Source organism: Pelophylax lessonae, assembly GCF_965119305.1.
Source record: "Pelophylax lessonae genome assembly, chromosome: 2".
Lineage (NCBI taxonomy): Eukaryota > Metazoa > Chordata > Amphibia > Anura > Ranidae > Pelophylax > Pelophylax lessonae.
In genome coordinates, this window is record NC_138769.1 from 538,317,449 (window position 1) to 538,342,618 (window position 25,170).

The following is a 25,170-nucleotide window of genomic DNA, read 5'->3' on the forward strand; positions in this document are numbered from 1 at the left end:
TGATCAATACATCACACGTATAAGTCCATAAGCTGAATTAATGTCCATTTGATATACAGTATTCCACATAAAATGTGAGAAGTGCAGATCAGCCTGCACGATAAAATGACGATTTTGGCTGCACAAAACTGCTAACTTTTTTTTTAAACTTTTACTTGTCACATAGTTGCACTTTATTCATGTCCTTGCACAACAGTGCGGTACATTGTGCTGCTGTGCAATGACATGCAGCGTCATCCAGTGCACTGCAGAAAAATACAAACATGCTACACTTGTTTTCTATGTGCCCTAGCAGTGACGTGTGTTTAGATAGTGTATTAATCCAGTTCATAGTGTAATTGAGCCCTAAAGCAAAAAGTTCCAGTTGGGCTTCATATCTATGAAAGATTCATTCTGCTTGATTCTTAAGAATTTCATGACACATCTCACTAATGGCATACAGGACACATTGATTGTTAATGTCAATACATGTGCTTTTTGAGGAACATCTAATTTGCTTCACATGTTTCTAGAGAGTCAAAGAGGTAAGCGAGATGTTGGAAGAAGAGCGAGACAAGCTCAGAACATTAACTTGGACCAGTTTGAAGCTGCAGCAGAGGAAAGAAATACAAGACGCCAGGGGAACCGACGAGCTCAGCCAGTCAATGAAACACAACCCCCTGCTGAAAGAGAAGCTCCCTTCAACCCTGAGAACCCATACCATGTAAGTTCCCCTAGTGATGAACTGCACTAGAGATATACATTTTTAGATATTTTACATAGAGCAACGCTCACAAAGTGTTACCACACATGTGATTCTAAACTCTGATCAGCTGCTCAAATTATAGTTACGTTTTTTTCCTCAGGTCACGGGTAGAGGATTCTGCCACTTATTGTGAATGTAGCAGGAGAGCCCAAGAACCTCACTTCTCATATCCACATTTTTCCAGAGTATCGCACTGCAATACTAGTGTCTCTTTCAGACAGACGCTGAGGCGCGTATACCACAAACAGGCGTTTTATTCCCCAGGGTCTCTAGTCTCCCGGTGCTACATGCAGGCAGCCCATTCAAGTCTATTGGGACACAGTGGCTGCATGGGCACAGACTCTTGTTCTAAAATGACAGGTGCGCGGGTGCAGGTGAGTGGCACCTCAACGTACATTGTCTGCTGAAAAAGAAAAAAAAAGCCTGTTCACAATATAACTGGCCTCAGCGCCTGTGTAAATTAAGCCTTACAGTTACCCCAGCACAGACATTGTTTACTTAATATTGCCTGTGCCATGGTAGAGACCTTCTTTACCCTTCAGTGTCAACATCCCCACCACACATTGTTCTCCAAGCAAACTCCACCACATTAAACACATTTACACTCCATTGTTGCACCTCTTTTTCTAGTGTAGCTTCTCTAATGCCCCATACACACGTGCAGATTATCTGCAGACTTTTGTCTGCAGACTTACCAAAACCATATAATATGAGGTCAAACCTAAACACTTTCAATTTGTATGCAATCTGGCAGGCCCTTGCACTACATAGAAAAGGTAAGTCTGCAGACAAAAGTCTTCAGATAATCTGCACGTGTGTATGGGGCATTACTCCTCACAGATTATCTTCAGCAGCCCTTGGTCTGCACTACATTCTGTGGAAGCACCCTCTAATTCAGGACTATGTTTCCTAGCAGCTCCCCAAGCTCTCCGACAGCTGCTTCCTTACTGCCTGCAGTAGCTATTCTTGCAACTCTCTCCCCAATTTTTCACACTAAAGTTGGTGTAAGGATTTAGCTCAGCAGCGGGTTGTGTGTGTCTCCCTTGATGAGTACACAGCATGAAAAAATATCACAGCAGACAGCAGGAACTTGGTAAAATACTGGCCATACTATATTTTCATTCAAAAGTTCATACAAAAAATCATTCGTCAGAACATTCTTTCTTGCTATCAACTTGAGTCAACTAATTTTGTTTAGACCTGTTTCTTGAATTGAAGTCCAGACTCCAGACATATTAAACAGGTTTCTTTACAATATGTATAAATAAAAAGCACATTCACAGTTAGAAATTAGTTTGTTCGGCAAAAATTTTCCATCCTGCTCCTTCAAATTTTCTTGTAACGAAATGTCTTACCATTAGAAAATATATGATTGTTCCGAAAACAAAAATTTTCTAACAAAATTCTACTGGCTAGTATGGCTAGTTTTAAGAGTGATCATGTGTGCACCTGTTTACACCACTCTCCACAGTATTGTGTATTTAGTACTACAGACTTTGCAATCCTTTGTACTTTGTTCAGCTCTAAGGCTACTACCAACTTCTTAACCAATACGTTCAACAAAAAAAGACGGATTCCCCCATCCACCCACTTGAACCAGCCGAATTTGTATCCGTGTATGGCCACTTTTAATCTTAATTAAAGGCTGCTCCTTGTCAGATCTTTGTTTTCCAGTGTGTCTGGCATTCGGTCTTCCCCCTTCCCCACTATTTTTTCTATGATATATTGACTCTGAATAACATCCTGACTGCTATTGAACCAGTGGTCAATGATCAGGACATCCTCAGCCTCCTTTATCCCCTGTCCACAATCAGATCCAACTCTCTCTTTCGTCCCTTATTTATGATGAGCTACTCTGCTTTCTGTTTCTCTCCCTTTCCCCTGTATTTGATCAGCTTGTGCTGTGCTTCGTCCAACTGTCCCTGGCCAACTTATTCTGCCTTCTCAGTCTTCATCCCCCACCATGTTCAGATTACACTGTGCATCCCCTGTACCTCACAGTATATGTTCATCCACCATTCTGCCTCGTCAATAGGGTCCATGATCATTTCTCTTTCTGCCTCCTATACCCCCCCATGTCCAATCTGTCTTTCCCCCATGATTACTTTAGTAACACACTTGACCAAATAATACATGCATACCACTGTGTTATGAACCAATTAGTGGGCAAAAACCACTCAGACTAACTTAACCAGTGCGTAAATATAGACTTGTTAATAAAAATACATCAAACAAAATTTGTGCCAAAAGCAGCACTAACCTTTAACTAGATTTTGGACTTGCTAATTCTTCAGCACTTTTCTGTACAGTATTTCTTTGGAAATCTTAGAACACTTTGATCCTTTTAAAACTACATCTTCCAGCATTCCATAATAAGACAAGTTGTAACCAAGGAAGGATGGCATCTGCACCTTGCTTCTTTATAATGCCGTTATATGTGCCTGCATGTCATCTTACCTTGTACCCTTACAATCCTTACATCAATCCAGCAATGCTTTTTAAAAGAAAAAAATATATATCATTGTTACGAATACTGTGTTGAGAACAGAAAGGATCTTTTGTTATGACCTTTTCTTTTAAACAGAAACTGCAGATGCAATGAGCTTTACTTTAAACTGCTTGAATGCATGGTAAATGTAACATTTTCCTCTAATTTGCATACCATGCAAACAGCAAAAGTAAATGTAAGAAGCTAAGGCAAACATAAACAGCAAACATAGCATTTCTAGTAAATGTGCTTATCATGAAACAGGGACATGTATACATTGTCTACTGAAATAACCTGCTGTTTTAAATTAATTCAGGATATCGCTGCTTGCCATGATGCCAAGCCAATGTCCTGGTTCAAACTTCTATCAGTACAGGCTTTCTTCCTCCATAGACAAATTTTCACTTAGATCCTGCATGATTCTATTATTTTATCAATTCAGTGTTGATTTTACACAATTTGGCTTAGCAGTCTGCATAGAGAAATTTAAACTATGTTTTGAATAATTTAGGCAAAGTCAGTAATTTTACAGCAAAATCAAGTTAACTGAAATCATGCTCATACCCAATAAACAAGGGACAGATACAGATAAGCAGTACTGCGATGCTTTATCTGCGTTGTGCAAAGAACAGGAAATTTATTTGAGAGGATCTGTTCATTCAGCCATTTCCCCATGCTGGTGCCTTCACTGGCGGGCCATCTTCAAATTCTGCTTAGGGCGTTGTGTAAGTATCTGAGTAATGAAGCCTGTTGCTCACTTTATGGCCTCTGTGGGGTTGATTTACTAAAACTGAAGAGTGCAAAATCTGGTGCAGTTGTGCATAGAAACCAATAAAATTCCAGTTTTTTTAAAAAGCTTAATTGAATAAGCTGAAGTTAAAAGCTGATTGGATACCATGCACAGCTGCACCAGATTTTGCATGCTCCAGTTTTAGTAAATTAACCCCTGTGTATCCAAACATGTACCGTATATGAGGAAGGAAAATAAATCACTGAAGCCGCACATTACACAAAACCCTCATGTAAAGAGTGGAAGCGCCCTCATCCTAGACTCCGTCCAGGCCACACTCCCAACATGTTTTGGCCCGCCCATGGGGCTTAGCATGGGAAACCTCTGGGTTTTCCTTTCTCACTGATGTCTATAGAGCTGAGACTAATTCCTTCCCTGCTCTCCCAGCAGTTGTCAGCATATAAGGACCTACTAGAGCCTGAAACAGCCCCCTTATTTTCTTTGTATGGGGTCCAAACATGTATACCCAGAACCATGTATCTCTGCTTGCTACCCTGGTAACAACTTCAGCTTGCACTTTGGTTTCTTTTACCTGTATGCCTGCCACTTACTTTAAGCAATTACCCAGACAACTGCACCTATCTTGCCCTTGTCCTGACATCTGCATGTTTTTGGAATTCCCTTTTCCCAAACAGTTTGTTGGTTTTCAAGTGGGTAAATCCAAGGGCCACATCCTGGGACAATCATGTAGCTTAGCTGAAACCTCTTTGCAAAGATCCCCTCTTAAGACCAGACACTCACATGGGTAGACATCAGCCTACATTTACAACTAGTAACAGAGGATTGTTTGCAACATAAGACTTCTGTACAGCAAAACTTTGTAAGCTTTGATAAAATTTATGTTGCCTTGGAGAAGGTACACCTGAGACAAGATTTTGAACGAGATAAACAAACAAGTGTGACCTACTGATAGTAAACACCTAGTGTACACAACTAGATGATCCCAATAGTGCCCCTTGATACAGAGTGGGTTTGAGTACTGTGTGATGGTGTTCACCGTCACTGGGAGTGAGGGACATATACTTGGGGGACACTGAGAGAATGGTTTGGATGGCTTATGATGGGAGAGTGATATTTGTCAACGGTGTCTCTCAAGAAATATGGAGATTTGATCCCACTTTGCACTGTGAGACCTGTGGCCTGGTGCCATGGAGTCTGTGACACCTAGATGTGTATTCCATGTGTTTCAATGTAGTAGACGGACAGACTGTCATTGGCAGTCTTGTCCTATTGTCTATCTTTTGAGCTGGGGTGTGGATTGTGTTAAGTCTGCCTGTCCCATTGTTAAATGTTAATGACCTCAAATTGTTCTGTCCAGATGGCCAGATAATTAGTTCAGGTTAATTCTGTTTCTGTATACATTTCATCTGCATAGGATAATGTGACCAGGCAACCCCTGACCTATGTGTAGTAATTTGATCAGGGGGGGTATGTGCTCATGTGTGTATAACTTAAGTGTGAAACTATTCAATAAAGGAGAAGGTTCCAAAACTTGTACAAGCTAAGTTGTTGGCTAGCTTTGTATGGGGGCGGCTAGGATTTGATATCTATTTTAATGACTGCAAGGAACCTGTATACTGACGGAAGACCACACGTACACAATGTGTGTCGGCACTTCCGTTACAAACTGTAAATTAGGTTATAATGTTGATTCTTATTTAAAAAGAGAATACTCAAAGTGACATCTTAGCAATAGATGGAGCCTGGTGGACTGAGTCAGCCCTTGGCTTTTTATACGTTTTGAACATACCAACAGTGAGATCTCCTTCTTTCTGACATTGTCCCTGTCCTTCTATTGAGTTTTGGGCTTTCCTTCCACCTTGACGTGTCTAAAAACATGTTGTGTCCTACATAGTATAACATAAATTAAAAATCCAACAAGGAAAGTGATAATGACACAGCATAGACCTAAGGACTTAAAGTTGAGTTCCAGCCTGTACAACAAAAATTAAAAGTCAGCAGCTACAAATACTGTACTAGCTCTTAACATAAAGACACTTACCTGTCCAGGGTTCCAACGATGTCAGCACCCAAAGCTGATTCGTCCATCCGCTTTAGGTGCAGGCACTGGCATTGCAACTAAGGGAAGACAGCAGTGAAGCCTTCATGCTTCACAGCCGGTTTCCTACTGCGCATGCGCGAGTTGTGCTACGCTTGCTGAGTGGTCCCATCGTCTTCTGGGACACACACAAGTCCCAGAAGGCAGGGGGGGGGAAGGAGGAGGGCCCAAAGCAATCGGGGAAATGACGGACCTCGCTGTGGCAGGTTACATAGGAAGTGAACAAAAACAATAGAAAAGAAGGTAAAACAAACCCAAAAATAAAAAAGTTAGCCAATACAGTTTTAAGATGCATGGATTAACTAGATGACCCAAAGTGTTATGTGTGGGTGGAAATCCGCTTTAAGCTCAGAGCTCTCACCAATAGACTTCTCTAAAGATCCAAGAAATTGTCAGTTGGTTTCAAAGTCTAGCATCTACCAAATATTTTACAAATGGAAAGCCAAGTAATAATAAAAAGGCATATTCTACATATATTTAATCATGGCACCTTCAGTAAGCCCCCAACAAAGCAAACCAACTGCAAATATTCAAAGCCACAGAAGAAGACCAATGAAATTTTAGTTTACACAAAGCAGGTGATATTTAATAATCACAATATTAGAGTTTTGTCATTTATTCTTCACACAGTACAATATTATTTTACAGTCACCAGCTATAGTGGCAAACGAAAGACTTTTTATCCAAATTCACGCAGCAGAAAAAACAGCTGTGTTCTTTAATACAAACTTGGAGCCTTGGCAATAAAAAGAGTTAAACATTTAGATGATAGACTACTTATTCTTAAGTCCTTGTACTACTGATAGTACCACCATAAACTTCTGTTCTACAAACAGCAGTTTACATGAAGCCCACGTAGTAAGCAATTTCCATAACAGTTCTTTTCTAAAGATTGCTATGCATTTTCTGCTTTTCAAGGTGTACAATGTTCTGAAAAACAGTAATTTAAATTGTGAATTCTTTGATGCGTACACACTACTTTTTCCTTTTCTTTTGCTCAAGAAATGCTGTAGTAATCTAATGTACGTTAAAGAGAGTTTAAAGTTGGCTTTTTTTCCTTTTGCTAGAAAGTATAAAAAAAAAAAAAAAAGGAACACACTTTACAGTACAATCTGGAGAAATGTAAACTAGATATGCCTTGTGGAAAATCAATATTGCGCTGGCTTGGTTTTCAAATCAATGTCATTTGAGTATTTAAAGCAAGCTCACATTTCAAGATTTCATCAGTATTCGTTCCCTGCAGGAGTTCTTGTCAGGCCTTTCAATAAAGTATTGTTCTTCCAATCATTCCTTAAAATCTAGCCACAAGTGCAAGCCAGGGGAGAACACTGACACTGCACTTTATGGTACAACAGACTTCTTAAAGTAAAGTTTATTTTACAAAAAAAAAAAAAAGAAAAAGGCGGTATGACACTGACAGCAAAATAGAAGCATTTGTCTTTTTTGGTGCAGTGTTTGGGTCAGGGCTGGACAGGTGAGTTTTGATTGACTGAAAATCAGCCAAGATTGGTTGTGAAATTGTTCGCAATGGATTGTGAAATATAAAAGAACTAGAAGTTATATAAAAGTCTAGCAACTAAGCTATACTGGCTTTCTTTATTACCATATACACACCATATATTTCCATTGGTGGGATTGTTGTGGTCGCTATGGACAATAGATTTTTGACTCCACAAAAAGAAAATCTCCAGTGTAGCCCAGCTCTTTCCAAACGATGTTATATATGTCTTTAGAAAGGCTACATTTGTAACAGGAGGGGGTTAGGGGTTTAAGGAGAGGAAGACATTTTTTTTTATTATTGCAGAGATTTTTTGCATGCACATTTGTCATTGATACAGCAAATGGTTCCTTATCTCATGCTAAATAATAATAACCCGGTGCTACTATAAAAAATGAAACAAAAAATGACACAATATATTTTTCCTCAACAGAAAGCAGCTACCACCCCACTGTGTTATCACTACACTGTATATAGAAACTAAGGCTGGCCATACACTATACAATTTTCTTATTCAATTTCCTTTAGATTTACCTTAAACTATTTAGTGCAAGGGCCTGCCTTACTGCATACAAATTGAAAGTGTTTAGGTTTGACCCTATATTACATGGTTTTGGTAAATCTAAAGGAAAGTTGAACAAGAAAATTGTATAGTGTATGGCCAGCCTAAGACAAATAATATTGAAGCGCTTTCAGCTCAGCTACTCATAAGACATGTGCAATAAATTGTATAAAAATCAATCAAAGAAAAAGAATCCATAAATTCATATATCAATGTGTATTAAATCATGCGTCTCAAAATTTGTGCAAAAGTTTCCAAAATGTATAAATCTGTAGTCCAAAAAATGTCCCATACAGCATACAATCTTGTGCAATCACTGCATAATCGTTATTTGCTTAAAAATAACAAACATGTTATACTCACCTGCTTTGTGCAGTTGGTTTTGCACAGAGCAACTCCGATCCTCCTCTTCTCAGGTCCATCTTCGGTGCTCCTGGCCCCTCCCTCCTGATGAGTACTCCCACAGCAAGCAGCTTGCTATGGGGACAGAACCGCAGCTAGGCCCCGCCCCTCTTTCTCCTAATTGGCTCACTGACTTTGATTGACAGAAGCGGGAGCCAATGGCGCTGGATAGAGATGCGCTCAGGTATTGGGGGGGGGGGGGGCTCACAGGTTTTTTGATCTTAATGCATAGGATGCATTAAGATAAAGAAAACCTTCTGCCTTTACACGCACTTTAAATCTGTGTTATTTCTTCACATAAAAACACATCACTGTTATGCCCTTCACCACCCCTTGTGGGTATCTTCTTACCAGGTATTGTGGACCCCAGTGAGATACATCTGAGCTATTGTATACAAAAAGCACATGTGACCCAATTTATTTCAATTAAGTCCACAGTACCAGGTCAGAAGATACCCACAAGGGGTGGTGATAGGCACTGCGGTGGTGTGTTTTTAAGTGAATAAATAACACGGATTTAAGGACATTTCCCAGATATTATGCAGTGATTATAAGGTGTATGGGACTATTTTTGGACTACACATTTATATATTTACAGGGATTGCAAGAGACTGGTACCAAGTTAAAAATGAAAAAATGAAGTGCTTACGCTGCCTGCAGTTTAAAAAAACATTTAAAGGACAACTTCCAAATTCATCCCAAGTGAAATCCAGCAGCTCAAATACTTAGTATACAAATACTACCTCTAGCAATCTACCCTTTGTGACCCTGCCTGACACCACACTGTCTTTTCAACAACAAACATACTCTTCTTAGGCCATTTTTACAAGTGCTTAAGCTTGTATAATGATTTTACAAACTTTTAAAGTGCCATTCAGCTCCAGTTTGTACATGTTAAACACAGATCCTAATGGGAGTGCTGACTGCCACTTTAAACAAGCTGCTAGCATACTTTAGCACTACTTGTGGCTTGATAAAAGTCTGCTGAAGCCAGCTAGCAGCTTGTTAAAATTGACAGTTAGCACACCCAATAAGATTTGTGTATAACATTTCCAAACAGCAAATTAAGGGCACTTTATGACTTGCCACCCGTAGGACATCCATTGATGTCCTCGGTTTGCATTGGGTATACCAGGATGATGCCTACACCTACAGGCATCATCCTGATATTACATATTTCAGCTGGTGATTCCGACTGTAGCAGAAGTGATTTGAGTGGCCACTCGATCACTTCTGTGGGTGGCAGAAGGGGGTCCCCCCCCCCCCCACAACCTTTCCCAGGCTCTGCTGCACAGAACAGAGGGAGGGGAACTGATCTTTTTCCTCTCTCTCTGTGACTCTGAAAACCAGGAGCAACAACTATGTCGTCACTTCTGGTTCCGCCTCTTTGTTTACCTGGTTGTTAGCGGTCAGAAAAGCAGCTGATCAGACTGATCTGTGTCTGATCGGCTGAATTGAAGGCAAGAGGAGAGATTAGGGGGCGTCTAATATCCCAGATCTCTCCATAAAGAGGACCTGTTATGGCCCACGCTGTCACAAGGAATGTTGTTCATCCCTTTTGATAGCAATAAGGTGAATCCAAATATAAAAAAAGTGCAAAAATGTTTTTTCGTATAAAATAAATATTAATAAAAAAAATGTAAAGCATCCCGGTCCACCTGTGTTTATGTGCAAATGCGAACGCATACATTATTCACACACGCATATGTAAACGGTGATTGTACCACACATGAGAGGTATTGTTACAAACGTCAGAGAATTTTAAGCACCTTTGTTTGCTACTATTCCACTGGCAGATGCAATTTTAAACCGTGACATGTTAGTTATTTACTCGCCGTAACATCATCTTTCACATTATTAAGAAAAATTGGGGTAAATATTGTGTTTTTTTTTTTTCCAAAAACTGCTACGCAAATGTCGTGTGACATAAAAAATCATTTTATTCTATAGGGCCTCTACTAATATATATATATACCAAAAAAGAGAGTGTCACTCACGGGTCTTGAAAGGTGAACGGACATTGACGGTTTACTCAACATCTTCTTCGCTCGTCGATTAAACAGTCATTGTCCGTTCACCTTTTAAGACCTGTGAATGCGGCTCTCTTTTTTGGTTTATATTCACGGCAGTCTCTGCTGTGCACCCAGGCCCATTTCTTATCCCTAATTTGTGTGCAGTGGCAGCCATTGGATATTCTATATACAGTTGGGCAAAAAAGTATTTAGTCAGCCACCAATTGTGCAAGTTCTCCCACTTAAAAAGATGAGAGAGAGGCCTGTCATTTTCATCATAGGTATACTTTAACTATGAGAGACAGAATGGGGGGAAGAATCCAGGAAATCACATTGTAGGATCTATAATGAATTAATTGGTAAATTCCTTGGTAAAATAAGTATTTGGTCACCTACAAACAAGCAAGATTTCTGGCTCTCACAGACCTGTAACTTCTTCTTTAAGAGGCTCCTCTGTCCCCCACTCGTTACCTGTATTAATGACACCTGTTTGAACTTGTTATCAGTATAAAAGACAACTATCCACAACCTCAAACAGTCACACTGCAAACTCCACTATGGCCAAGACCAAAGAGCTGTCGAAGGACGCCAGAAACAAAATTGTAGACCTGCACCAGGCTGGGAAGACTGGGAAGAATCTGCAATAGGCAAGCAGCTTGGTGTGAAGAAATCAACTGTGGGAGCAATAATTAGAAAATGGAAGCCATACAAGACCACTCATAGTCTCCCTCGATCTGGGGCTCCACGCAAGATCTCACCCCGTGGGGTCAAAATAATCACAAGAACGGTGAGCAAAAATCCCAGAACCACACGGGGGAACCTAGTGAATGACCTCCAGAGAGCTGGGACCAAAGTAACAAAGGCTACCATCAGTAACGCACTACGCCGCCAGGGACTCAAATCCTGCAGTGCCAGACATGTCCCCCTGCTTAAGCCAGTACATGTCCGGGCCCATCTGAAGTTTGCTAGAGAGCATTTGGATGATCCAGAAGAGGATTGGGAGAATGTCATATGGTCAGATGAAACCAAAGTAGAACTTTTTGGTAAAAACTCAACTCGTCGTGTTTGGAGGAGAAAGAATGCTGAGTTGCATCCAAAGAACACCATACCTACTGTGAAGCATGGGGGTGGAAACATCATGCTTTGGGGCTGTTTTTCTGCAAAGGGACCAGGACGACTGATCTGTGCAAAGGAAAGAATGAATGGGGCCATGTCTCGTGAGATTTTGACTGAAAACCTCCTTACATCAGCAAGGGCATTGACGATGAAACGTGGCTGGGTCTTTTAGCATGACAATGATCCCAAACACACCGCCCGGGCAGGGAAGAAGTGGCTTCGTAAGAAGCATTTCAAGGTCCTGGAGAGGCCTAGCCAGTCTCCAGATCTCAACCCCATAGAAAACCTTTGGAGGGAGTTGAAAGTCTGTGTTGCCCAGCGACACCCCCAAAACATCACTACTCTAGAGGAAATCTGCATGGAGGAATGGGCCAAAATACCAGCAACAGTGTGTGAAAACCTTGTGAAGACTTACAGAAAACGGTTGGCCTCTGTCATTGCCAACAAAGGGTATATAACAAAGTATTGATATGAACTTTTGTTATTGACCAAATACTTATTTTTCCACCATAATTTGCAAATAAATTCTTTAAAAATCAGACAATGTGATTTTCTGTTTTTTTTTTTTTCTCATTTTGTCTCTCATATTTAAAGTATACCTTGTTGTAGGTGTGCGATTCTCAAAAAACTTTTGGTTCGGTTTAGCCATCGTCCCGAGAGAGTATTTTGAGAGGAGATTGGTGCCTCAGGCCAAAGGTTTTGGGACTTTATGGGCTAATACATTGTTTGTAAGTTTTATATAATTTATTGAAAAGTTTGATAACATACAAACATGATAAATATATATAGAAAAAGAAGAGTATATACATTGGGTTTATGGGTTATAGACCCATGAGTGGTAGTGAATAAAAGTAAAGAATTGGTGACATGGTGATATGGTGACAGTGGTATATCTCTCTATCTGTCCACGCTTCTTGTATAGCGTCGGATCTATAGGGAGAGTATCCTGGTTTTCCTACGCATTTTGGCGTGAAGCCTTTATCAAGGAGGTTATGTCCACCATGTCTGTGGATATAGCAGGTGATAGGATTAAGTATATATTATGTTTAACCAATTGAAAAGTTTTTTCATATTGGTCACATAATAGGATACATACTTGTTAATGAGGGTTTCTGTTCCTGAGCCTTGCTTCTAGTCCTTATATTCCACATAAGAATCAGGTGGACACTGCTGCTTGGATATATAATGTATGATACTAGTAAGTGTTTTGGATGGTATGAATTTTTACATTAATTTTATGCCTTGAAGGTACTTACTATCCATGCTGTGTTATAAAGGTGTGATCTACCTAATGGAATGCGGGTGTGGCGCTTTCTATGTCGGTAAGACACACCAGGAGTTTGGCCTTAGAGTAAACCCACATCTCCACAGCATGTCCATAGGTAACTTCTATCTTCCACTAGGCCGTCATGTTACCAATTACAATAAAAATCGGATGCCCAAAGTGAAATTTTCAATACTGGATAGAATGGATGTCCCCCCGAGAGGGGGGACTGGAATAAATCCCTCCTTCACATGGAGATGCGATGGATCAAAAAACTTAACGCAGCCCAACCTCCAGGCTTAAATGAAAATGTGAGTTATCGCCCCTTCTTGGAGTGCTTCTCCTGAGGCAAAACCGACTGAGATATACACCTATATGAGCAAAACAGTATATCAGACCCCATAATAGCACCTATGCCACTCCCTGCTACTTCCCCTTTGATGAAATATCTGATCAAGGGGATAAACCATACATTGGACCCCTGAACTAAGATCTAGGGACCCCAATAAACAGCTTTGGGCACCCCAGCTACACTTATAGTATCATGCCAGTTATCAAACTTTTCAAGTAATTATATAAAACTTACAAACAATGTATTAGCCCATAAAGTCCCAAAACCTTTGGCCTGAGGCACCAATCTCCTCTCAAAAGTTAAAGTATACCTATGATGAAATTACAGGCCTCTCTCATCTTTTTAAGTGAGAGAACTTGCACAATTGGTGGCTGACTAAATACTTTTTTGCCCAACTGAGTTACAATTAGGCATGGACAGTTTCTTGTCTGTTGTAATGGGTTAGCAGCCCATTTAGAATAAAGAGAATGCCCTAACACCATGCACCTTAATACACGGTGCAACGCAAGGGTGACTTCACTCTTAAAGTGTGCCTAGCAGACATATTAAATCATGTTAAGTGCATACTATGGAATGTGAAAGTGTGACACAAATATACAGTATGTTAACTCTCACAGACATCACAGTACTCCTCTCAAAAATGCCTTTATTGGCTTTTCTACCCAGAAGGAGGTATACAGCTTCGACCAGACATCATCCAGGGTCAACATCTAGATTATTGGCGCCCAGTGTGCAGGCTGCATGTGTACGGCTGCAAAATATGGAAACATTTTGGGGCGTTGAGGTGCATGTTTGTGCTGTCTAACTTGATACAATGCAAAAAAAAAAGTGCACAAAAATGCGCCATTTTTTTGCAGCCATCTATAATCTTCAGGTTGACCACCACAGAGCAAGATGCTGGCTCAGAGATGACACAGCCATGTAAATCCAGATGTATGTGCACCTTGTGTCTTGCTGTTGCAGTCCAATCACTGGGTCAGAAGAGACAGAAGTGCCGCTGACTGTTGGCCGGCAACACCGATCGTTGTATTCTACTGGCAGCGCATGCTCTCCGCTGGGAGAGAACAATTACACTGCGGGAGTGATTCCCCCATCAACACTTACTGTGTTGATGGGGGAATCAAGCAATTTTCTTTCCTTCCACCCTGCCTGCCTGCAACAGACCAATGGCATTACATCAGCCTAGGCAACGTCATCTGATTGGAGCTCAAGGACTGCTTTTTAGTTTCAATGTTTTTATGGATTTTTTTTCATTATAGTAGACAAGTGTACAGAAAAATGTATATAGGCATCAATACTTTGTTAGTCTTTTGAACATCTATCATAGTGTATATTGTAGAAGTGCATTAAACTTTCATGCTTTTCATTGGTGAACTTGTACATGGCAATCATTAACAGTGCAAACCTAATATGAACATGTCGCCCACCACCTCCAGACACCTTCTGGGAACATACTGTGTCTTAGGGCGGAGGGCAGCGCGTCCGGTCTCAATTCTCTATCGCAACAATTTTCATTAAAGTTTCCAACGATCATATTTTTGAGCGGCTTTTTTGTAACCTCCAACAGAAGGCTCTATATAATGATGTACTTAATTAGGACAAAGGATAGTCAACAATAGCAAATAAGGATTAGAGGAGAAGAGGGAGGGGGGTAAAAGAGGGTGGAAGTGAAGTAGAGACAAAGGGAGGTATCGGTGTCTAAGTGTTAGTCAGGGGCTTTTCTACATAAGGAGCCAGAATCTCTCCCCCCCAGATCATGAGGGTCCTGACAGGTATTTCATCCATGGCCCCCATATTTTCTCAAAGCGGGTTAGCTTATCCTTAAAGATGGCCACCATTCTTATATTAATCATGATCCAGGTCAGCTTTCCTTTTAGCAAACTGAACGGGATCACTGGTGATTGCCAGGAACGAGCTATGGATATCTTGGCTGCTGTAAAGATGAAGGCGATTAGGCGTTTTGCATGTCCTGGGATCCCCTCGACTGGCTTCCTCAACAAAGCCTGCTGTGGAGACTTCACTAGGTTGATCTGGGTGAGGGAGTAAATGAAATATGTGCGGATCCAGAACCGCCTAACTTTTTTTCATGCCCACCAGGTATGTAGGACTGTTCCTGGCTGCCCAAATCCTCAGAAGCACCTGGAGGAGGCTCCCTGGACAGCGAACGCCAATCTAACCGGGACCAGATACCATCTCAAGAACACCTTATAGTTTGCCTCTATAAGAGAGGTGTTGATATTTGATCTGGAGTTGAGTTGGGATAATTTCCCTCACTCTCCTATTTCCAACTCCTCTCCCAGATCCTCCTCCCATCGTAACATACATGGTAGTTTAGTTGTCTCCTCACATAGTATGTTATAAATGATAGATATATGGCCAGTGTGTTTGTCCACTGAGCCGCATAGGTATTCCATAGGAGTCAAGAAAGTGATATCACTTGTACGTTTAAGGGTGTTCAAAAAGGCATGATCTGGGAATATCTGAAGATTTCCCCTGAGGGGAGCGAGTGTTTTTCCTGTAATGTGATTCTAGAGATCATTCCTCTGTGGTCGCATAAATCTGAAAGACAGAGAAACCCTTTGTTTGTCCGCCATTCAAATGTGGAGGGACCGAGGCCCAGAGTGAACATCGGGTTACCCAAGAGAGGAGCCATAGGGGCATGAGGGGATTTGAATTTGTGTGTTTTTATAATCTGTCCCACAACCCCATCGATAAAGATAATGTTGGGCACAATAAATGGATTTTTGTAAGATCTTACCGTAAAATCCTTTTCTCTTAAGCTCATTGACAGACGTAGTCTTCTTGATTCTCAAGAGCTGGGTTATGTTGTCTCCGCAGGAGTAGGACTAGGCAGAAAGACAAAACGTTCTGGCTCCACCTTAGGGGCAGTCCCTGAGGGTATATCCTCCCTCTCTCTGCTACAGGGAATCAGTTCTGTTCTAAAGCAGTAACAGAGAATTTAACCCAACCCAACTCAATGATAGAGGGGCGGGTACTACGTCTGTCAATGAGCTTAAGAGAAAAGGATTTTACGGTAAGATCTTACAAAAATCCATTTTTCTCTATCGCTCATTGACAGACGTAGTCTTCTTGATTCTCAAGAGCTGGGACATCCAGAAGCAGTGCCACAAATGAGGGGTGGGATTGACAAAATCAAATCCAATCTAGAAGGCCCAACCGGTGCCAAACTAGAAGTTTTAAAGGCTCATTATAAACAAAGAATGAGACTAAAAGAAAAATTTCCAACGGAAAAAACCCTCGAGGTAGACCACTGGTCTCCTCAAATTGCGGCCTGCAAAACCTTGCGGCCAAACGAGGCATCAGACGATGCCATTACATCAACTTTATAATGTTTTGTAAAGGTATGCACCGACGACCAGGTAGCCGCCTTGCACACCTGGACCACTGACGCCTGATGGCGAAAGGCCCATGACGCACTAAGCGCCCGAGTGGAGTGCGCCTTAACAGGGAACGGGGGCTCCCGACCCTTAATAGAATAAGCCTGTACTACCGTCTGTCTGATCCATCTGGAAATGGTCGCGGCAGATGCAGGCAACCCCTTTTTGGGTCCATCCGGGATCACAAAAAGTGAATCCGTCTTGCGAAACGAGTCTGTCGTTTTCAAGTATACCCTGATCGCCCGGACCACATCCAAGGAGTGTAAAGCAAACTCCCGAGGATGACTGGGCTTAGGACACAGGGAAGGTAACACAATTTCTTCATTCAGATGAAATTCTGAAACCACTTTTGGTAGGAAGGATGGATTCGGACGAAGAACCACCTTATCTCTATGAACCACCAGATATGGTGAACGACAAGATAATGCGGCCAGTTCTGACACCCTGCGTGCAGAAGTAATAGCCACCAAGAAGGCCACCTTCTGGGACAACGTAGGTAGAGGAATCTCCCTAATATCTTCAAAGGGAGGTTTCTGAAGAACCGACAACACTAAATTAAGATCCCAGGGGGGTAATGGCGCGTGCACTGGCGGAGCCAGATGTCGCACCCCCTGGATGAAATTCCGCACCAAGGAATGAGTAGCCAAAGGCTTCTGAAAGAAGATAGCTAATGCTGAGACCTGACCCTTGATAGTACTCAAGGCCAGTTTCTGCTCAACCCCTTGTTGCAGAAAAGCTAATATTCGACTAATCGAATAAGACCGAGGACAGAACCCCAAAGGTTCACACCATGCAATGTAGGACTTCCATGTGCGATGATAAATCTTTCTGGAAGTCGCTTTCCTTGCTTCAACTAGAGTAGGAATAACTGAAGCTGACAAACCTTTGTCCTTCAGCACCTGGGTCTCAATAGCCAGGCCGTTAAAGCCAGCGATCGTAAAGCAGAATGGAAGATCGGTCCCTGAGACAGTAGGTCCTCCCTGAGAGGAAGTCTCCACGGGACGTCCGCCACCAGTCTGACCACGTCGGCGTACCAAGCTCGACGAGGCCAGTCCGGAGCTACCAGAATTACTGGAATTCCTTCCTCCTCTATCCTGCGAAGAAGTCTTGGCAGTAACGTGAGAGGAGGGAAGGCATACATTAGCTGGTATTGCCCCCACGGGGCGATCAGTGCGTCTGCGGTTTCTGCTAGAGGATCGCGGGAGCGAGCCACGAATCTCTGAACTTTCCTGTTGAATCGTGATGCCAACAGATCCACATCCGGGGTGCCCCACCGTAGGCACAACTGGTGGAAAACGTCTGGATGGAGGGACCATTCCCCCTGATCCAGAGTCTGACGGCTGAGATAATCTGCCTGCCAATTCTCCACCCCCGGAATGAACACCGCAGAGATTGCTGGAACAAATCATTCCGCCCAGCGAAGAATGCAAGCCACTTCTTTGGCCGCTCGGACACTCTTGGTGCCCCCCTGGTGATTGACATAAGCCACGGCCGTGGCATTGTCCGACTGGATCCGAACCGGGCTGCCCTGGAGCTGCTCTGTCCAGTGAATCAGACAAAGTCTGATCGCTCTCAGTTCCAATACATTTATCGGTAACCTGGATTCTTCCGGGGACCAAAGTCCCTGGACAGATAACTGACCGAGAATTCCTCCCCATCCGGATAGACTGGCATCCGTGGTCACTATCGTCCAATATATTGGCAGAAATGACTTTCCCTGGCTGAGCATCGGAGACCGAAGCCACCAGACCAGAGACTCTCTGGTCTGTTTGCTCAATCGGATCTGATTGTCCAGGGATTCCGGATTCCGATTCCATCTGAGAAGAATCTCTTGCTGAAGAATTCGGGTATGGGACTGGGCAAATGGGACTGCTTCGAACGAAGCCACCATCAACCCCAGAACCCTCATGCAAGTCCGAAGGGAAGACCAGCTGTTGGACAGTAACAACTGGACTGCTGATTGAATCTTTCGGAGTTTCCCTACCGGAAGAAAAAACTCTTGTCCTGACTGTGTCTAGAATTAGACCCAGATATTCGAGCCTCTGGGTGGGAACCAGAAATGACTTTTGCTGGTTCACCAGCCACCCGAATTCCTGTAAAGAAATCATAGTAATTTCTATGTTTTGTAGCAAGGTCTGAGGAGACTCTGCATGAAGCAGAAGATCGTCTAGGTAACCAAGGATCGATATGCCTCTTTGGCGCAGAAGTGCCAACATTGGGGCCAACACCTTCGTGAAGACCCGCGGAGCCGTGGCGAGACCGAAAGGTAACGCCACAAACTGATAGTGGTTCTCTTCTACGGAAAAGCGTAGAAACCGCTGATGTCCTGCGAAAATGGGAATGTGAAGATATGCGTCCTTGATGTCTATGGACGCTAGGACATCCCCTGGATGCAGAAAGGCTGCTACTGTGCGAATGGACTCCATTCTGAATCTTCTTATGTTGACAAAAGAATAGAGTGCCCTTAAGTCCAGAATTGGACGCACTTTGCCCTCTTTCCTGGGTATTGTAAATAGGTTTGAATAAAACCCTTGAAACCGTTCTGTCCAAGGAACGTGGACTACCACTCCTTGTTGTAGTAAATCCGTGACTGCTCTCCGCAGATCTTCTAAACGATCCGGGGATAGTCGGACATTGGAAGGGAAGAATCGCGCCGGTGGGAGAGATCGAAACTCGATCTTGTACCCTGACCTTATGACTTCGCAAACCCATCTGTCTGGGATTCTGGAAAGCCATGGATCCGGGAACCGGCGAAGACGTCCCCCCACCCCAGTTATGGGTGGGGGCGCACCTTCAGGCTTTGGACGGTTTATCTTCAGGTCTGGAGGGGGCGGGCTTTTGCTTGCCCGACCAACGACCCCTGACGCCTCCTGCAGGAGCTTTGGAGGACTTAATTTTTTCACCCGCGGGACGAAAAAACCTCTTGTGAGCAGAAAAAGAAGGCCCTCGTCTTTGACGAGTTCCTTTACCTTTAAAATTTTGCGGTAAAAGGGTGCTCTTTCCACCCGTGAGATCCTAATGATCTCATCTAAGTTGGCTCCAAATAGACGCTCTCCTAAAAAGGGGATATTAGCCAATGCTTTTTTGGAACCTTGGTCGGCTAACCAACCTTTTAGCCACAGTGTACGCCTGAGAACCACTGCTGAGACTGATGCTCGCGCCAATAATGGAGTGGCGTCTAACGCCGCATCACATACAAACTGTAACCCCTGTATCATTTGTTCCAACAAATCTGATACCGCCTGAGGGACCTCTTCTAAGTCCCGGCGTAACCACTTGGTCCATTCAGTTACAGCCTGCGAAACCAGACCAATAGCTATTCTAGGTCTGAAAGCTGATCCAATCAAGGAAAACATGGTGCGAGACATAGCTTCTATCTTGCGATCCACTGGATCTTTAAAAGACGGAGCGTCTTCTAGAGGAATAACCGTGGCTTTATTCAATCTAGCAATTGGTGAATCCACCACAGGTGGTTCTGTCCATTTCTTAATGAGGGTTTCCTCAAACGGATAACGCCTGTTAATGCGTTTAGAAATAGTAAAAGTGCGCTTTGGCAGACGCCATTCTTCTTCGATTGGATTGCCAAAACATTTGGGCAATGGAAAAACCTTCGCCACTTTGATGCGTTTTTTAGTCCCAAAAGGGATTTCAGTTTCAGCTATTTCCGATGGAATACCCTGTAATCTTAAGGTTTCTTGAACAGATACAATGAGTGCGTTTACCAACGCTTCCTCTCGGGCTATGGCTGATGCCGAAACATCCTCCTCGCTGTCTGAAGAGACAGGACCCGAGACACCAATCCCAGATGAAGTACCTGCAACTGCAGAAATAGGCTCAGAGTCTGAATCCGAGGTTTCAGATAAAATGGGGGTAGGCGGGGGTCGCTTTCTTGCGCCCTGTCCCTGACAAGCCACTTCCACCCGGGACACAAAAGTTTCCATAATAGCTGACAATGATTCAATTGTCAGTGGGGTGCTGGAGGATCCTGCAGACCCCACGAGGGGATCCGGAGGAGATACATGAGTGGCAGGGTCCATGTTAATTCAGGACACCTTTGCCAGCAAAAACAAAAAAACTTTTTCTTTTTTTTTTTTTTTTTTTTGTGTGTCTCCCCCTAGCGCAATAGCGCCCCTCAGAGTACCTGCTTCTCGATCCCACAGAGAGAGAGAGAGGGACCCCCAAGGCTCACCAACCGATGCAGTGAAGTTTCCAACCAACTGCAGTCAGCGTCTGTCTTTTACAGACTGGAAGGAGCTGTTGCTTTTTCCCGGGTAGAAGGACGTGGCTCCGCCCCCTGTGTACGCCTTCCGGCGTTCCCAGCTCTCCACGAGGTAGCTGGGCTCACGAAACATGGCCGCCCCCATAGAAGAGACATAAGACTCCAAAAACATGGCGGCCGGCGTAACCTGAGGACATACATGCACTTGGTCTACGGCAAAATGGCGGCGGACCGCCGAAATCGTTTTCCCAGCACATCCACCTGCATCTCTGCTAAGAGGCGATATATGGATCTACAGGAGATACACTACAAATAAGGTAGGATTATACCTCCTATGTCTGCTGTAATGTTACAGTCTGCTGGGTAGAGTGTTAGCTCTCAAACCAAGTCCACTTCCCACAAACACATGCTGTATTATAAGGGGGACTTATAAGTATCAGATATATACTGACCATATATGGAGGGGCCCATAATTCATACTGCCTCATAACGAGGAAAGAAAAAAAGGGAACGTTTACTCACCATACCGAACCGACAGGCACCCTCTCTTCACAATACCCTCTCCACCGGGGTGGGGGGTTGTGGACCACTCCGGACGCCTCGACTCTCTGGTTCCTGGCGTCCAAGCGAGACTTTTAACTCGCAAGGTCAGTCCCTCCACTGGGACTCCGTCGCGGCCGACCCAGCGCGGAGCTCTGGTCTGCACGCGCTCGTAGGCAGAAGCCGGGGTGACCACTGGATCTCAACATCCAGCCCGTCGCCCGGCCCCGCATACTTACTTGAATGTGTCGCGGCCGACCAAGCGCAATGCAATGGTCTGCGCGCGCTCGTAGGCCGGCTGGGGTGACCACAAGTGTCGCCCAGTCCGGCATTTTTGCTTGAAGATCTCACAGGAAAAACACTGGAGAAAAACTACCTAAAAAATGTCTTTTTCTAAAGAAAAAAGTCTTGCCAGGACCAAAAGATCCCAGCAAGGAACTTAGGTCCTTACTCCTGACTAGACAGAAAAAAACTGATTCCCTGTAGCAGAGAGAGGGAGGATATACCCTCAGGGACTGCCCCTAAGGTGGAGCCAGAACGTTTTGTCTTTCTGCCTAGTCCTACTCCTGCGGAGACAACATAACCCAGCTCTTGAGAATCAAGAAGACTACGTCTGTCAATGAGCGATAGAGAAATTATTATTATTATTCAGGATTTCTATAGCGCCAGCAGTTTAAGCAGCGCTTTACAATGTTAGAGGGAGACAATACAGTTACAATACAATAAAATACAAGAGGATTAAGAGGGCCCTGCTCAGAAGAGCTTACAATCTAATGGATATACTTGGTCTATCTTTGGCTGTCAGCCACGTGAGATTACTAATTTGAGTATTGGGGAGGTGGGAGGACTCCAACTGCATCCAAATCGGATATGTCAGTTTGGAGTGGAAGCAAATTAGTTGTGTCAGTTGGGCTACATAGATATATTTGGCTAAATCTGGAGCCCCCAACTCCCCCCTCAATTTTGGAGTAAACAAGGTATATCTGTTCACTCTAGGCGTTAGGTCCCCCCATATAAATTTCAAGACTCTCTGCTGCAAAGTACGCAGGTCTGTCATGTTGATCATTATCAACAAGGTACGAAAAAGGTAAAGAATCCTGGGTAATATATTCATCTTTACCGAGCTCAGTCTCAAGGACTGCTTTTTAAATAACAAAAGGTGCATTTTTAAATTATACTGTTGCTCTTTATCGTGACGTGTTAAAAATTACTTCATGCAGGCTGGTAAGGTAACCTAAAGGGCAACTTTAATAGAACCAAGCATATAAAGAATGTGATTATCTACTCACAACATATAACCAGTGTGCTCATTTAAACAGAGTTCCCCTTGTAGAGTTTATCTGTTATTCTAAACAGCAGTGTTTTTGTGAGATGGTCGCATTGTGTGAAAGCTTTCTTCTTGCTTTCACACATGTGATGATGACTACATTAGTGCAGTCCCTCTTGCCTTTACTCTGCCACTACGTCCCTTGCTGTTTTCCTTTGTTTTCCCATGTGCTGCCTCTGTCGGTGTTATTTTTGTGTACCGCTGTGCAATGCTCTGTGCCTCGTTTCACTCAAGCTGAGAGCTTAGTTAGATGATTTCACCAAAGTGCTTTGTGTTATTCCCAGCAATGCAGACACAATAACCGAGACAATCATCTCATATAGGTCGACTTGTCAAATTGAGTCTCTTTTTCCCCAGTCATGGAACTGTTTTAATTTGCAATTACAACACATAGTACTCATGTCAGGTTCATTCAAATTTTCGTCTTACATTTGTATGGATACTGTATCTTATTATTCTATAAACCCACCTGCATATAAATAATTAAAATTATCCTGTCACTATGAGAAAAAAATGAAGGCATGGCAGCCTGTATAAAAAAGAAAAAAAAAAGCTTTTTACTAACTTGTCTGGTGGGGAGTTATTTAAATCCTTGCAATCTTGAAGGGTTTCAAGTGCCATCACTAATCGACACTTCCAGTTGTGTCAGATAGTGGGCACTGTGGTTGCTCCTATATGTAAGACACTAGTGAGGTAGGAATGGATGGGGGGAGCCACAGTGCCCAGCAGTGGGCACACGATCTAACACAAGTGAAAGTCTTGTTTAGCTGTAGTGCTCGTAATGTTTCGGAGTGAAGATTTTGAGCCATGGTACACCAGACAGGTAAGTCTTCTTTTTTTACAGGCAGCTTTTCCTTCATTTCTTTTTTTTTTTTTTTTACATTGTGACAGGACCACTTTAAAACATTAATGTCATTTTGGTTGTTTAGAGAAAGAATATGAAGCTAGGCAAACATACATTTTTGGAATATAAAATGTAAAGAATTAGATAGCACAATCCATTGTGGTATTTGTGAGGCTTGTCAAAGGGTAAGGGAAGCAGCACAAAAGGCCAAAATGTACAAACTGTGATGCTGTTTTAATTGTTGGCTGTTATATTTTGTATGTGTCCAAATTCAGCGAGAAAACTGTAGATGAAAGGGAGTTGAGGAGTCTAAAGGGTTTTATTTTTTTATTATTATTCTAGAAACATGAAACCGTTTGTACTCTCTTGATTGCTAGTCTATACAGTTGAAAGTAGAATATTTAGAAAATAGAGAGTGCTCCTATAGAGCTTTTTAGCATTAGTATATATTAAATTGATCACATGACACAAGAGGTGCTATCATCATTCTGGTGGCTACATGTCAGTCCCAATACATGGACTGGTCACAGGCAGTGTACACAAATCTAAGTATGATCTTTGTTTCATTGTTCCATTGGTCCAGTGTGGTTTAATGTAAATGTGCATTTGTGGTCAGGGAACCAAGCCGAGAGAGTGAAAATAATTACAGTTATTGAATTACGGTTGTAGTATGCCGAAACCGTCGTTCGGGCAAGCCTGTAAATAAAGAGGACCTACCAAGATGAAATTCAGTAAAAGAGGGAGTGGTAAGTGGGGTAATCGGCGACGTGGGCCCTGCAAGGAGGGTGGCCTGAGCTTAAGAAGGCTGGCTCCTCCCCTCCCATAACTGCAGGCTCCGCCTGCCCATATGTCATACTTGAGAGGAAGCTGACAATCACTGTATTAGTCGGCACTAATACGGGAGATAACCACTATCTTCTAGGTCCTGTGCCGAGTGGATTACCCTATGCACAGGGGTTCGCTTGCTTAACACTGCTGCCATGAACAGAACACCTTATTTCCTTGCATACAAGGTGTTCTCTGATCGGATGAGTGGGTGATATCACAATTGATTAATTGATAAAAAAACAAATACAAGGCAATTTGTGATGTGGTGGTGACCTAATGACCCCCTGTAGTCTTTGTGCTGTGGGGCAGCTGCTTGGCACAGGACCTGAAAATTCACAGCTAGAACTGTAGTACAATGATTTTCAGCTATCCCAACAGCCCCTGAAGTATCAGATATCGCACAATTAAAGCGGAGTTCCACCCAAATGTGGAACTTCTGCTTATTTGCTTCCTCCACCCCCTCTGGTGCCACATCTGGCACCTTTCAGGGGGGAGGGGGGAACGGGTACCTGTTTTTGACAGGTACCCTTCCCCACTTCCTGGAAATGGCGCCGCTGCAAAGTTTAGCCCCCTCCTCCTAGCCTCCGCCGCCGAGCCTTTTCGAATGTGCAGCGCGCATGCGCAGTAGGGACCTGCCCGTGAAGCCACAAGGCTTTACTGCCTGGTTCCCTTATCGGTGATAACGGCGGCAGCACCCGACAGCCGATGAAAACATCGGCTGCGGTG

The 25,170-nt window shown here is 43.1% G+C and overlaps 1 protein-coding gene across 1 annotated transcript in view; it reads left to right on the plus strand.

Annotated features, from left to right (window-relative positions):
- Positions 1-25,170, plus strand: part of CNMD (chondromodulin) — a 132,879-nt gene that overhangs the window by 102,565 nt on the left and 5,144 nt on the right. The window contains exon 6 of the mRNA XM_082245036.1: positions 513-703. Within this exon, the coding sequence (XP_082101162.1) occupies positions 513-703 (191 nt within the window). The remainder of the gene's footprint in view (positions 1-512; positions 704-25,170) is intronic.